Source organism: Triticum aestivum, chromosome 2D, assembly GCF_018294505.1.
Source record: "Triticum aestivum cultivar Chinese Spring chromosome 2D, IWGSC CS RefSeq v2.1, whole genome shotgun sequence".
Taxonomy (NCBI): domain Eukaryota; kingdom Viridiplantae; phylum Streptophyta; class Magnoliopsida; order Poales; family Poaceae; genus Triticum; species Triticum aestivum.
The window spans coordinates 194,347,179-194,363,576 of NC_057799.1; the positions used below are offsets into that span (position 1 = coordinate 194,347,179).

The 16,398-nt window shown below is 47.8% G+C and overlaps 1 protein-coding gene across 1 annotated transcript; it reads left to right on the forward strand.

The window, feature by feature from the left end:
• The first annotated feature begins 10,750 nt into the window (after nt 1-10,750).
• On the forward strand, nt 10,751-13,037 carry LOC123052519 (probable xyloglucan endotransglucosylase/hydrolase protein 8). Its single transcript, XM_044475729.1, has 4 exons — nt 10,751-11,119; nt 11,232-11,332; nt 11,455-11,657; nt 12,266-13,037. The coding sequence occupies exons 1-4, from the start codon at nt 10,921-10,923 to the stop codon at nt 12,675-12,677; spliced, it is 915 nt and encodes a 304-aa protein (XP_044331664.1). The 5' UTR covers nt 10,751-10,920; the 3' UTR covers nt 12,678-13,037.
• Nucleotides 13,038-16,398: the final 3,361 nt, after the last annotated feature.

Here is a 16,398-nt window from a genome sequence, read left to right on the forward strand (position 1 = left end):
TGAATATACTCCTTTCTTGTCCATCTAGGTACGTCAATATCTGGCCAAGCACCTAGGTTAAACTCATTCATCTTAGAAGCAATCTTTAGATGCGCCTCAAGCCCCTGAAGGTGTTAAATAGAAAGAAGAGTATGATAATATAGGTGAAAACTGAAACTAAATGCACGAATGCCAAGTACAGATATAGTAAAATCTTACCGTAAGTTGTAGGTCACCTCGGCTCACTCGAGAACCAAAATAATAGAGTACGTGTATCTCGCGTTGTTTTATATTGACAACAGATAGATACCAATCCTTTTGGTTCATATTGATTGGAATGAACAACTGACACAAAATATATAAGTCGTTGCCCCGGCTAGGTAAGCAAATTGATAATAAATGATAGGACCATAGGTAGAAAATTAGTCTAACCATGTCATGTTGTAGACACTTAAGCACCTTTTCAACGATGTGGTGATGACTCTCAAGGCTTATGGGTATTTCACTATCTCGCTTAAGTATTCCAAATAATCATATGTATTTTCTAAGAATACACGTGCACCCGCTCTACAAAATTTATCCTGGACCCTTAGACAGTAAATATACACATTTATGAACTACAGTAGAAAAGGTAACAAATAAATTAGACATTCTTGATGTGTGTAAGTATGACCATCGAAGTATATCTTAGTTGACCTCGCTCTCCACCCATACCTCATCTTCTAAAAGATATTCCAAATTTCGACGTGTCAAGGTTGTGTTATGGATATTCACCAACTTGGTTTTGCTAGGGAAGGAAATGATGTATTCCTTCATTTAAGTAAAATTAATAGCACATGCAGTTTCTTTTATCTCATCTAGATCCATCTGAAACGACATAGACATGGGTAAAGCTTAATTGAACAAAAAAATGTAATGGTTGTTTGTATAGCGCATGTAGAAGCTGATCCGCCGGTTGTTAATACGTGAATGCAAGGAGCTCACCTCATCGGGTGCGATGAGCATGGCAAGCGGAGCGCGGAGGCAACGTCGGCCGAGGCGCAGCATCACCGGGAGGAGGACCTTGAGGTGCTTTACACCGGTAAGCCCGTCCCGGCTACCGTCGTTTCGCCGGTGTCTAGAGCTTCTCTTCCACGACCGATGAACGTGCCCACAAAGGATTGACCAGAGAGAGAAGAAAGGGATATATGCAGGGCCATCAATGGGGTAGTGCGAGCAGCCTAGAGATTTCTTTCCTTCTCTCCCGCTGAACTCAGGAATTTCTTCCTGGATGTGACATGCAGCCTTAACTGCCCTGCAATCTCCGTGGTTATCTTCCCTACACACACGTGATTGCTTCCTTCTGATTTGTTTACCGGTTGGCTAGCACCATTATCGCATGCAAAAATATCGGGAGCAAGAAAATCGCCAGAGAAATCACTCTGTTTTATTGTAGCGTATACTCTTACTTTAAGCGGAAACATCCCATCCAACGACAAATTTGGCGTGTCTATGGCGGATAAGATGGAAATCACAAAGCAATCCATTTTTTAGTCTTTTGATATTCGTTTTGCTACAGCGAATGTTGATACTCATGAGTCATGACTGTGCATGAGTGGCGCAGAAGCATGTTGGCACCAGGTAAACCATGGTGATAGAAGAAAGGAACTGATTGAAAGAAGGAGATAGAAGGAAGTAATTGATTGAAAGAAGGAAGGAAATTGATCACCGTCATCGAGTTATTGTGTTATCAAATCATATTTTTATTACCATACATGAATTGATTGCATTTGGTTATCATACGTGAATTATTTGTTTATACCAAAATTAGAAAAAAGGAATGGAAAACCAAGGATAAAACCGACACGGAGAAAGCCGATGGAGGGAGAAAATAAAATCGATGTAGGGGAGAGGCGGTCGTACGAGAGGTCGGACGAAGAAAAGGGAACGTAAGAGGGGAGAGGGAACCTTACGTTTTTTTAGGTGGTAGAGATTTCTTAACATTTGAATGGTCACACTTGATTTGAGAACGTAGCCTGTCTGGCTCTGTGTATGACTGATAGGAAATATAATATGACGGCGTCCACGAACGCATGTATGTGGCGGTCTGACGACATGCCTTCCACCATGGCCATCCTCGACGCCGTGATGCACGCCCTGACATTCTTCAGTATTGCCCCGGCATCAGGCCCGGCTACGGCGTTCCTCCATGGTGTCGCACGGCGCCCCTCCGCAGGCGCGCGCGGATGCGTGCGCCCATAAGAAAAAAATTATTGTTATATTAGGAAACTTGTGATTGTCAATTAATAGTAGAGATAATGATAATAGTAAATGGCATAGTGCGCGGTATTAATGATTTCCTATTAAGAAATATCTCATTTTTTTGGAAGGTTACCGAGAAAAATATTATGTCTATATTTTAGGAGGCTGATCTTACATATATGGTGCGATTTCTAAATTCTTAATTACGTACTATTTACATGATAAAAATGAATTAACACTGCCAAAGCAAGCACGAAACAAGATCTCCCTATAATGAGATTTGGTTTTTTAATGAGAAGGAGAAAAATTAGTGGGAGGGGTGGTGGGAGGTGGAAGAAAATAAAACCGGACGAAAATAAAACCAGAGTACCAGGCTACCAACTGCTCCATTAGGAGTAGAGATATAGTGAAGGTTTGGTGCCCAATTGAATACATAGTTTTTGGAGCCTCCTCTATTTCTTCCAGTTCATGTTCTAGTTGGTCATAATTGACTAATTATAGCTTGGCTAATCCTTTTGTCCTCATAATTGGAAGATGTGTGATTCTAATCTCCCCCCTCTAATTCTCCGGCGACGATTAGCTCTGGACGGCAAAGCGCTGCCGGATTGTGAAGGTTGCATACTTGCAACCAAGTAGAGAGGTCGTGCTTACGGTCTTCGGTTCGAGGGACAGTCTGTGGACGATACGAGGGATCGTTCATCTACGATTCGAAGGAATCCAAGTACGATCTACACCGAAACGTTTTTCTTCCGCTGCAACTCAGTGACGGTAACGGTCGTGATCCCAACTCATCATGCATCTTCATATTGATCTTGGATGATCGTAGGTGTGAATATTTTTGTTTTCTACTACGTTTCCCAACACCTTAATGCCAAGAAAGGCCTATTATGTGTACGCTGCCTGATGACGGGGCACATAAGGCCCAATTGTGGCAATAAAATAAGATGCAAGAAATGTGGTGGATGGGCCCATGTTGCTAGAAATTGTTGGTCCTCTCAGTCCTCGGGTCAATTCTCCAATCCTAGGAAGGAACAACAGCAAAAATCAGGGGCGGTCACCCTGAGACAATGCCGTTTGGAAATCAAAGGCCCAGATTGCGGGAGATACTGAAAAGAACGTTGCAGATGGTGTGGCTGACGTAAGCAAGCAAGTGGGAGGGGGGTTAAGGGTGGCCTCTTCGGCTTCTCCGTTAATCTTTGTACCTACCAAAACCTCTACCACCCCCCCCCCCTCTATTCTTCCAAATCCTGCTACAGTCTCCTCAGAGAAGATTTCCTCTACAGCAACTTCTATAGAGACGCTCCTCGTCAGAGGAGATGGCAACGTTCCCCTTCGATCTGACTTCTTTCATCCCTCCTGGTTGTCAAGCAATGCAGGTAGAAGGAAGACCTACGCATGTGTGTGTGTGATTAGTGGCCACTTCCACGATGAGAATGATAATCTAGGGATTGCTACTTTCATTCCGATGCCAGAGGGAGAAGTTCACTTTGAAAATGTAAGAGATATTTACAAGTTAGAAACCACTAGTGTTCGATGGTGTAGTGGTGAGTGTCGTTGGCACTGATGGGAGTGGTCACTAGTTTGAACTCCGGTTGCGCACTTTTTTGAACGTTTTAACGAAAAAATAGACAATACATGGGCCGGCCTAGCTAGCAGCATTGGGGGTGCGCTTTAGTCGCCCATTTGCAGAAAGACCTGAGGCGCCGTCCTCTTTTTTCTGAAACAAAACGAAACTTTATTCATTAGAGATAACCATTACATCGTCTATGAGTATCATTACAATTTCACTTAGAGGCTCCTCAAACCAGTCTGAAGTCAAAGAAAATTTAGCTAATCTAGCTAGTTCGTGAGCTGCTTTATTTGCCTCTCTATTACAATGTTTGAATCTAGTCATGACAAAATCACAGGCATAGTGAAAACATTCCTTAAAAATTGCCGCCGCCGCACCTGAAGCGCCGCCCTGGCTAGCCTCTTTTTCTTTGTCGATATGATTTTCCTGAGAAAACGAACTCCAGTGTTGTTGGACGGTTGAGTGAACATTCAACACTAGTATCGGCAACGGGCAAATTTGACAATTTTGACCTCGGGACGAAATCAATTCACAGAATGAACTGGGTGTGAAACTATTTCACTCCCCTGACCCTTTTGTGTAGCGCCCGCCACGCCGGCACCACGCACTATGGTGCAGCGCCTAGCTCGGGGCGTTGCACCTCTGTCCACCGTGGCAGCCCCTGGGCCTGCACCCCGCAGTGCAGCGCCTCCGAGCTAGGCGCCACACGTGTAATGTGCAGCGCCTAGCCCTCGGGTGTTGCACATTGACTTAGATGCAGCCGCCGCGCGCTAGGCCTCCCCCACCCACCCCATTCTTCAGCAGTTACAGAAGCATCGTTGCGGCGGCTGGCTCCTCTCCCCCTCTCAATCCCCTCTTCAAAAATCTTCAGATCTGACGATTTGGCCCGTGGATTCCTTCACCAATCCATCCTAGAAGGTACTTTTCTCCGATCCCCTTCTTTCTATCCATAGAATGTATGCTATTTCAGAGATTTGGGGAACCCTTGCTTGAATCTTGCATGTATTAGATTTGGGGAACTTTTGTTTGAATCTTGCATGTATTAGATTTGGGGAACCCTTGTTAGATTAGAATGTGGTTTGGATACATAGGTTGACATGTTATTTATATAGTTTGGATACATAGATTGACATGTTATTTCTATGGAAAAGTTATTTGTATGAAGTAGGCCTAGTTTAGTTTATTTGTACTGAAATTATACTCGTTTTGAGAAGAATGCTTTGGATCATATGCGAGCTAGGTGTTGCACTTGGACTTAGTGAATTTTTTGGCATATGCAGACATAGTACGATGATGTGAAGTAGGATTGATACATAGCAAGCAAACAACTGTGAAGACAACATATGCACAAAGTACTTCACGACACATAGTAGTTCATAACACATAGTACTTCACGGCACATAGTAGTTCTTACAACCAAATCAAGGAGGAGACATAGTAGTTCACGACACATAGTAGTTCTTACAACCAAATCGAGGAGGAGACATAGTAGTTCACAACCAAATCGAAGAGGATGACATAGCTCTATTGCGTAGAGCAAGGCCCCTTTCCTTCTTCTTCTTCCTCTTCCTCCTCCCTTTTTCTTATGAGGTGAGCCTCCTTAACCACCCTCTCCATGAATATCTTAGTCTCCCTCTCTTCTTTTTCAGCTGCAATTGCCCAAAGCTTCATGGTTCTTTCTTGAAAATCATTTAGACGCTTCTTATGTGCCTCCTCACATTTCCTGACCAACGCTTGCTCCCTAGCGCGCATCGCATTTGACGCTCTCTCTTTTTCCTTCCTCTCCTTCTCAAGCTCCTCTTCCTTCTTCTTCTTTAGCTTGGCTGCATCCTCCTCTCTAAGCTTCTTCGCAGCCTTCTCCCACCATCCCGCCATCTCATCTTCGCCATCCTCCTTCATCGTTGGTTTGTTGGGTTGGGAAGCCGACATACCTACAATGAGTGAAAGATAATGGTTAGTAAGGACAATAAGAACAAATGGAAGCACATATGAAAAAGAAGAACATATGAAAAACAAGAACATATGATACATTATAGTTAGTGAGGAACATACGGAAATGGTCCATCGAGGTATCCAAACATTCCTCTATAACGAACTTGCCCTTGTCCATCACCACGGCCAAGTCCACCACCAAGGCCAAGACCATCACCAAGGCCTAGACCATCACCACGGCCATTACCACCATCACGAGCTCTACCACCACCACGGCCAAGACCACCACCACGAGCTCTACCACCACCACGGCCTCTTGTAAGTCCTAGTTGCCGACCTCTTTGTTGCCTAGATCCTCTTTGGCTAACACTTGGTTGGCTTGGCACTTGTTGGCTACCACTTGGTTGCCTTGGCACTTGTTGGCTACCACTAGGTTGGCTACCACTTGGTTGGCTTGGCACTTGTTGGCTACCACTTGGTTGGCTACCACTTGGTTGCCTTGGCACTTGTTGGGTACCACGTGGTTGCCTTCGCACTTGTTGGCTACCTCTTGGTTGGCTTGGCACTTGTTGGCTACCACTTGGTTGGCTCCCTTGTGTAGCTCCTTGTTGGCTTGTGCTTGCATCATTTTTCTTGGACCTTTTCCTTGGTTTCATACATTTTCTTTTGTTGTGGCCATGACCTTTGCACTCCCCACAACGGGAGCTCTCACGAGGCTCTTGGAATTGGTCGTTGCCCGCTTCACGGCGGCCACCATGGCCCCATCCGTCCATGTCGCCTCTAAGACGTTTTGTCTTACGTCTACCCCGTTTAACAACCTTCAACTCCGGATCCGGCCATAGTTGAACTTCATGATACTCCGGCCATTGTGATTGGTCAAAGTACGGGTGAAAGCGGGGAGCCCATGTTTTCTTGACCGTCATGATTGAGAACTCCGACTCCCTCATGGTGCGTGGGTGATTGATGTCCACATTCCTAACGCGACCGGCGGTATACAAGTGTGAGCATGGGAGATGAAGCAACAATGGCCTCCCGCAAGTGCAATCACATTGTGTTAACGACACCTTGAAAGCCCGACCTCCATGTTGCCGGCCATCGTTTGTGGTTTCTCCTGGCTCTTTCACTTCGTACTTCCACTCTTCGTTGTCATATAATATAGCTTCTTCTGAGTCCGCCTTCCGTGATTGAAATACCAACCATTCATCAACTTTGGGTGGGAACTTGTACTTGTACTTGTGCGGGTTCTCACCCGCTATCTGTGCATCTGTTTCCATCGAGTACTTTACAAAGTACACATTCATCTTGTCAAATGTGTATTGAACTATTGCCGTCACGGGTAATCCACGTGCACCTTTGAGCACCCTATTGAAGCATTCGGCCATATTGCTTGTCATTTGACCGTATCTCCGGCCATCTTCATCAAAAGCACGTGCCCACTTGTTCCGATATTGAATGTGCCTATTGAGAAAGTCTTGACCCCCGGGATCAAGTTTTTTGTGTGCGAGCAATTTGTTGTACAAAGTGGTGAAGCGCTTATCGGAGAAAGCGAGACAACAATCTTGAAGATCATCGGCCAACTCCTTAAGGCCACATGCCCTATAGAAGTTCGAACAAAAGTGCCTCATGCACCATCGATGGTGCAACGGAGCATGCCCGGGAATGTCAATCTCCACCGCGTTAAGAATTCCTGGATGCCAATCCGATATGACACAAATTTCCCTTTGAGCGGGTAACACCTTCGTCCTCAAAAGATACAGAAACCACTCCCAGTTGTCATTGTTTTCCACCTCAACCAAAGCAAATGCCAATGGCAACACCCGGTTATTGGCATCACTTGCTATCGCAACCAACAAGGTGCCCTTGTATTGTCCGGTCAAGAACGTGCCATCAATTGCGATGACCGGCCTACAATGTTCGAAAGCCCTCACACATTGCTCGAATGCCCAAAAAGGACGGCCAAATATTCGGACTTTCCTTCCTTCATGAACCGTTGTTTGGTGCCCATGAGGCTCGACCACATGAACCATGCCCGGGTTTGTCGCGGCCATGGCTAACAACAACCTAGGGATTCGGTTGTATGCTTCCTCCCAAGTACCATATAACATCTTAAATGCGGCTTGCTTCGCCTTCCATGCCTTTCCGTACTTCACCTTGTAATGAAAGATGGCTTTCACAAGGTCAATGACATATTGGACGCTCATTGTTGGAAGTGTGGATATTGAGTTGGAGAGCCTGTAAGCGATGAACTCGGACGTGAGTTGTTTGCGGTCTTGGGACACAATCTTGCCATCCACCCTTTTGCCTTGGCACATGTGAGTTGGCACACAACTCACTACATGTCAAGTTGGACCTCCTTTTCATGGTCTTGCACGCACAATCCACGGACATATTTCATCTTCACATGCACATGCAACCGTGTAGCGAACATTGACGTCCGAGTTCACCACCTTGTGTGGACGATAATGCGTAACCGAGTAGTTGTCGAGCCACATCTTCAATTCCAACAAGGTGTCGAACTTAGAACCTTTAGCAATCCGGTTCTTGTCGTCTCCCAAATCACGGTGAGAGCTTGGCCTAACCCCAAGAGGTACACATTGGCCACCATCTACCACGGCTTCATCCGCGAGACTAACATCCTTGAACAATGTAGTCCGATGATCCCGACCGAATACCTTCTCGAAAGCTTCGGCCTCCTTCACCGTGAACCCCTCCGCATCAACTTGTTCATCGGGACCATCGTCATCCGAGTCCGATGCATATGCACGGGAAAAAGGGATGGAATGGTCCATTGTCTCTTGCAAATGATATTTGTCGAGATCACCCACATTGTTGTCATGAAGATCAACTTCATTGTCATCGTCCGCATACTCATCATTGTCCTCTTCCAAAGTTTCATCTTGGTTGTTTGTAAACGGGCTCAATGTTGGCCTCACTTCTTGGGTCAAAAGAGGTTCAACAATTTCATCTCGCTTCAAGGGTGGGGGCTACTAGCAACCAAAGGGGAGGGGTTCCGGTTCAAGTCCAAATGCAAACTTGAATCAACCTTCTTCGTTGCAAATAACTTAAGAGCCTTGTCTAGTGATTCGGCCACCGTCTCCTTGTATGCAACCCAACGTTGCTCCGAGTTGACACGCATTGTCTTCCAACGGATGTGCATTTCAAAACCAACATTATGCCTTCCCTCCAACTCAACGATATCACTAGAGTCCATCCAATTTAAATCTTTCCTCACTTGTTGCAAGAGCTCCGCATAGTTAGGACTACTATCAAACACCATGTCAAACTCATCCGGGTCCGGTTCTATATTGCCTTTCAAAAAGGCGTCTTTGTCCCCATGATGAACAAACACACATGTTCTTCCCATCCCTATAAGCATTCAAAGAACACAAGGTAACATTGCTTCCATGAGTACTTATCCAAGGATTAACACGGAATACAAACCCTAATATATATATATCAAACAACAACCTAACCATAACCATAACCATAACCCTAGCCCTAAACCTAACCCTAGCACCAACATAAGAACACCCATAAGAATAACCCTAGCATACTAACAAAGCCTAATCATAGGAAATTGGCAAACAAACATCTCACATCTCCATGCAAATCTCTAGATCCAAACAAAACTAGGGTTTCCCCAAACTAGCAACAAATGAGCAATGGAAGAACATTACTTGGATCAAAACAAGGGGATCGGAGAATATTACCTTGAGGGAGGGTTTGACTTCGAAATCCATGGACAAATTCTTCAAATTTGCAAGATGTGGGAGAGGATTTGAGAGGGGGAGAGAGGGGGCAAAGCTCGGGGAGAGAGTGGGAGAGTGTGTGGTGTGGGGGTGGGGGAGGGGGGCCAGCCAAGTGGCTGGATAAGGCACAGTGCAACGCCTAAGCGCTAGGCGCTACACTTTAAATGTGTGGCGCCTAGCTCTAGGCGCTGCACATTTCATGTGTGGCGCCTAGCTCGGAGGCGCTGCACTGCTGGGTGTGGCCCCAGAGACTGCCACGATGGACAGGAGTGCAACGCCCCCGCGCTAGGCGTTGCATAGTAGGGTGTGGCGCCGGCGTGGCGGACGCTGCACAAAAGGGTCAGGGAAGTGAAATAGTTTCACGCCCAGTTCATTATGTGAATTGATTTGTTCCGAGGTTAAAATTGTCAAATTTGCCTCGGCAACGTAATACACCGGCTTGTCCTGTGCATGGAGTCAAAAGTTGTCCATCGCGAACTTTACCGTGGACAGGAGCCTGAAACCCCGGGTTACAGTTGCGCTGCCGACCCCGTCTTTCCGTTGGTCTCGGCCCCGTCTCACCACATCCCAGGGATCCCGGTTGAGTTTTCAATCGCCTGACGCCGCTCGTCAAATCTTGATAAGATTCCCATCACCAAAATTTGACGAGATGCACCCCAAAGTTATAGACCTCACTGTTACAACATGAGACACACATGCTTCTGTCAGGTCTCAAACATTGGTTGATGAACCTCACTCACAGAGGGCTTGCAGCGTGTTAAGACTTCCTGTCGATCGTTTGATCACCGTACCGTTTTCAGAGGTCCCGCTGCAAGTCTGCGCAGCACACTGTGTCTGTGTGCACCCGGTTATCACTGCAAATCTTCGTCCGTTTTTATGGGCGGCCCCATCACTCGGCACGACGGTGGCAGAGCACAACTCTCAAGACCTCACACAGCCGCAATTAATCCGCTGGCCAGATGAACATGATATCTTCATGTGACAGCCACGAGCTGCAGCTGGATACTAGTGCTAGATCTGAAGCTCGTCGTCTGTGGCAACCAGTGCCGTGCCCTGGAGTAGTATTATACGTAATAAGTACACTACTCCTACTACTGCCCTGCGGTAAACGCAGAAAGCCAGTGTGATAAATAAACAAGTGCAGTAAAAAAATCATCCGAGGCGGCCGCAACGCAACGGTGCGATTTCAACCCAAGGACTCAACCAAAGCGCAGAAAACAAATGCAGCTTCTGCTTTGCTTTAAAACAAACAGCAGCTTAAACTATGAAAGCACCCTCTAGTCTATAAGAAAGCTGTGTCCTGTGCCTTGTGCTTTGCCCCGGACCAAAGCATTAGCACGCTCCTCCACAGCCCACTGCTCTGCCTGTTTGTGGCTTTGCCGTTTCCTGTTCCCCACTCATCGTCGGCGATACAATCTTCTCGTGGATTGTCTCGTGGAGGCGGGAGCGATGGGGCGTCCGTGCGTCGGCGCTCTCCTGGCGTGCGCCGCCGTTGCAGCTTCTTGCTGCGGCTGCTTCCAGTTCCAGGGTGCTGCTGCGGCGGCGACCCCGTCGTTCGGGGACAACTTCGACATCACCGGCGCCGAGGACCACGTCAAGACCTCCCCCGACGGCCAGACCTGGTACCTCTCCCTCGACAACAAGACGGGTAAACGTCGCCGCCATCCCCATTCCCCATTGATTGGCGCACGCATCGCATGCATTAGCAAAGGATCGTCATCTCTTATCCAAGCTTCTCTCCGATTGATTGGTCCTTGCAGGCGTTGGGTTCCAGACGAAGCAGAAGTACCTGTTCGGGTGGTTCAGCATGAAGCTCAAGCTCGTCGGGAACGACTCCGCCGGCGTCGTCACCGCCTACTACGTACGTACTACTACTATCCGGCATCCCATTCCCAGCCCGGCAGCAGCGCCGACCCATTAATCGAACAAAACTGGTAACTAACTGACGCGAATCGTTTGCGTGCGTTTGATCATCATCATCAGATGTGCTCGGACCTGGACGCGGCGCCGGAGCGCGACGAGCTGGACTTCGAGTTCCTGGGCAACCGCACCGGCGAGCCGTACATCATCCAGACGAACGTGTACCGCAGCGGCGTAGGCGGGCGGGAGATGCGGCACTCGCTGTGGTTCGACCCCACCGCCGAGTTCCACAGCTACTCCATCCTCTGGAACCCCAAGCAGATCGTGTAAGTCCCTTTGCTGCCATGCCATTAATTAAGCTTTCAACTCCGATTGCGCCAGAAGTGTAGTGTGTGTAATCTGGGGTGGGGGGGTGGGGTTGCCGGATTTAGTAGCTGCGGGGGCAGTTGAATTGAATGGATCCACCCACTCACCCCTGCATTCGGGTCACTCCGATAGATACCCACTGGACCCGACCCTTCCCGGCCGCAGAGTAGCAAAACTAGGCCGCGTTGCCGTGCTCTTGTTGCTACGTGCACGCACCCTGTTTGGACCAAACAATGCGCGCCGCCGTGCACTGTTTCTGCATTGTACCGCCTCGCTCAACCCATGCCGCCCAATCTTTCCTCCCTCCCTTCTCTCGGCTGCCTCGGAGTACTGCTGAGAGAGAAACTTTCTGCTCGATCCTGCACTGCAAACTGCGGCAATGTATATAGACAATAGTAGTACACAGTGGTGTGGGCGCACATGGTTTCCTCCGTGGTTGCTCAATAGCCGAGCGCTGTACTATTATTATACAGTACTATACAGCCAATACTGCGATCGAGATCCGATTGCACTTGCCAAGTTGTCTTTGATGCTGATATTGTATGTGCTCACGTACGTACGTTTGCAGGTTTTTCGTGGACAAGGTGCCGATCAGGGAGTACCGCAACTCGGACAAGCCCAACAGGTTCTTCCCGATCATGAAGCCCATGTACGTCTTCTCCAGCATCTGGAACGCCGACGACTGGGCCACGCGCGGGGGGCTGGAGAAGACGGACTGGACCAAGGGGCCCTTCGTCTCCTCCTACAGCGACTTCACCGCCGACGCCTGCGCCTGGGCCACCGGCCCGGCCCCGCCGGCGTGCGCGGCCGCCACGGGGAACAGCTGGTGGGACCAGCCGCCGGCGTGGGCGCTCGACGACGGCCAGCGCCGGGACTCGGGCTGGGTGGCCAGGAACCTCGTGATATACGACTACTGCGACGACCGCAAGAGGTTCCCGGCCGTGCCGGAGGAGTGCGCGCTCAGGACCAAGACTAGCTAGTAGCTCCTCATGGATGGGCCGCCCTAGGTCTCGCTTCACATGCATCGTTCTTTTTTGGGGGTTCGATCGAGTACGTGGTGTGGTGTAGCTATCAATTGGTGGATGGATTTTTTTTTCTTTTCTCTTCTCTTGTTTTGTGATGATGAGATGCACATGCGGACGTGCATGTGCACGGTGATGCGGCATTGATTGCCCGGGGTGGCTGTGCTCTCATGTGAGTGATAGCCCTTTCGGAGGAAAATGATGACATTTTTGTTCCGATGCCTTCCATGCTGCACGACACGAGCATGGATGGGCCAAAACTTCATAGAAATGGTCCCACGTATACGCATGATAATCGGCTTCGACTTCTCACTTGTATTACTGTGTTCTCTTTTTATCTTCTTTAGATATTGTTTTAGCCCAATACAATGAGCTAACACAACATTTTAAAATTGATGAAACTGTTACAAACGTCTTCTCCCAATGAACGACCATTGTCAGAAAAATAAAAATAAAATAAATACAAAAAATACGACCACCAGCACTAATCTAGGACTTGAATTCTAATGGGCCACCAGCACTATCTAGGACTTGAATTCTAATGGGCTAGTCCACTGCAAAGAACCATTTGTTGGACTTTGCTTTGGTACATATCCTAAGAAAAATTTATGGATTTCGATGCAGATTAGAAGGTGCCCCCTTCAATGGTGTTAACCATTTGCTTTCTCTCTAAAATATTTTTAGCACAGTACAGATGCAAGTTGCTCATATAAACGCGCATACATTCGTCTCTGTGAACACACGCAAACACACCTTATCTCATGAGCACCTCTGAAATACTGAGCCGACATCACATTCAAACACACCTTATCTCATGAGCACCTCTAAAATACTGAGCCGACATCACATTTTGAGATTGATGAAGTCATCACATGTGTCTTCATAGTCAGCGGGAACGTCTTTTTTCATTGAACAAATATCGTTGAAAATCCTGAAATTAATCTAGAGAAATACGAGCACCGTCTAGATTTGAACCCTGATGGGCTGGTTCCAGCATAAAAAATCCAATCATCTGAGCTAGGCTGAGTTGCTTCACTTCTTAGGTTAGTAGATACATTTCGTGTGATAGTGGACAAAAGTGACCCTTTTTAAAAACTTTAGCACAAAATGATACCGATCCAAAAAAATCACAAAATGATGCTTTGAGCTGCGGTGCCATGGCCCTGGCTCGGGGCGACATGCTATAAAGCACGACGCCCCAGCCTCAGGCGTCGTGCAAATGCGAGTTATTTTATTAAAAAAAATTGGATCAGGTTCATTTTTTGCTAAAGTATTAAAAAAGCCAGATTTGTCAATTTTCACTACTTTCGCTGTGGCAGCCAAGAAGAAACAGGAAAATCTGTCAGAGGCAGGCATGGGCGAAACGTACACGTCGAGATGAGATCTCATCTCGTTCGACATGCTTGTCAGGAAAACAAAAATAGTGGTTCCTGCCACAGATCTGGCTGGATGGATGGTCTGCCCGGCCCCCGCTGTAAAATGACGAGATTCCTTTCGTGTCTCTGCTGGGGAAATTTGGCAAACACGAACCACGAAAGGAGAGGAGAAAAGAAAAAGGAAAGGCTACTGGACGAGCATCTGCATGTGTGAGACTGAGATCGATAAAGGACTAAATAAAGAAGGAAGAATCCAAAAAGCATGCGACTACCTTTCAACGGCTAAAGTGACCGCGAGGGACACGTATTCCACTGCTCCCAGACGGATGGTCCACACCGGTAGAGATGATTTGATTATATAAACACAATTACATGATGGATGCTCCGTTGAAATCCCAAATTTCCATTGTGCCGAAGTGATTTGGTCTACGGACGACTCTCGTGGCCTCGAAATATTTTGAGGAATCAGGGCATCAACGTAGACCCAGACTATATCCATCCGTGAGACTAGTCTGCGGAGGGTGACGCGAGAGCCAGCCATTCAAAGTTGTTCTCTAAATGTCTGTCGAGATTTAATTAATTGGACACTCAAATGTCTCTGATTGGTAGGGTGAGTCCAAAAGTTTCCTTCTCAATTCATTTTTGGGTGTTCGATAGAGTGTATGAAAGATGCATGAATCCACACTAGCTTAACACAAATACACTAAGAGCATATATGAAAAGAGCATGCATGAAGAGAGGTGCTGAGATGAGCGTGCACGAAGAAAGAACAACTATGCTGAGATGAGAATGCAACCAAACACACCTGATCACATAGCGCACAATCGCGAGGCGAGTATGCATAGATTTTACATATCCGATCACAGAAAAATATCAATCCCACGGTGCGCCCAAAAAATCGCCCTATCGGAGCGGCAATTCAAGCTTCATCACTCATTCCGCCGCCGCCTTCTCGATCGCCGTGTTTGCGGCCGCCTGCTTCTCCGCCTCTTGTTGATCCTTTTGCCGCCTCAACATCTTAAAATGGATGGCTTGCACAATCATGTTTGTATCGTTATCCAAATCATCCATCTTTAAGGTCAACATCTTCTCCTCCTTCAAAGTGGTTGCGATATGAAGCTTCTTCTATTCGAGGATGACCTCTTCTTTTCAAGCTTGAGCTTCTCCTTGGTCGCCGTCATCTACATATTAAACCTCTCGGCTTTACATGCCTCCTTGACGTTGGAGCGCTTGACATATGCCTCCTTCTTCTTCGCCAACCGTCATCTTGGCCGCCACCCATTCTCGCTTCGCCTTCTCCTCCTCCTCCACTTCTTCCCCGTAAGCCTCTCCTAACCTTCTTCGGCAACTTTTTTGTTGGGTCGGTTGAATCACTCGTTTCTTCCTCGATGCCGATGTCGACGGTCTTGGCGGAGGAGGCAATAAATACATTTCACTTAGGTTGCTCATTTAACCTCAACTAACAATGCATGAGAACGAAGTTTTCTTCTTATCCAACTTCAAGTAGAAATTGCATGCACAGGAAGGCTACAAAGTATAAAACATTGTCAACAATGAGCCTATTTGATCCGACCAAATGACCAAAACATAGAGCATATCCGGTCAAATGACCAAAACATCGAGCATATCCGACCAAATGATGAACACACTTACTTGCTTAGAGATTTGGGCACCACTTGGTCACCGTTCGATGAGTTGCTTCAAGTGGCCAAAACTAAGGAAAACGACGTTGTGGGGTAAATGGGCCACGCAACTGTTACTTAGCAGTAGCGCGAGCTGAAGCCCCGTGCTGCAGGTGGACATTAGCAGTAGCACGGGCCCACCACACCCACGCCACTGCTAAGTGGTCCCACCGTGCCCCAAGAGGTGCCACAGTAGTAGCATCGGGGCACGGGCCCGCGCTACTACTAAGCCCCTTAGCAGTAGCGCGGACTCCATCACCCGCGCTGCTACTGTAGATACAAGGGCTCAGCTCCCCGGCCTAGCAGCAGTGTTGGGTGTGTGGCATGCACTACAACTAATGGGTTTAGCAGTAGCGCGGGCCCTTGCCCCGTGCTATTACTAAGGCACCCTTATCCCTCTCCCGCCCGTCGGCCCTCTCACTCCCTCTATTCACTCCCTCACTCCGCCTCTTCCTCCTCCCACTGTCCTCGTCGCATTGCCGGCGCCCTCCTCCCTCCTCCTCTCGCCGCCCTCCACCTCTCGCCACCCTAACTCTTCTCCCTCCTCCCTCTCCCTTCCTCCCGCCGCCCTCCTCCATCCTCCTCCGACCGCCCTCCTCCCCCCTCTCTCTCCTTCCTCCT

Excerpts from the sequence above, each read along its gene's own strand:
- LOC123052519 (XM_044475729.1), top strand. The coding sequence starts at position 10,921 with ATGGGGCGTCCGTGCGTCGGCGCTCTCCTGGCGTGCGCCGCCGTTGCA. Across the intron at positions 11,120-11,231 it reads CTCCCTCGACAACAAGACGG|GCGTTGGGTTCCAGACGAAG; the intron begins GTAAACGTCGCC and ends TGGTCCTTGCAG. Across the intron at positions 11,333-11,454 it reads GCGTCGTCACCGCCTACTAC|ATGTGCTCGGACCTGGACGC; the intron begins GTACGTACTACT and ends CATCATCATCAG.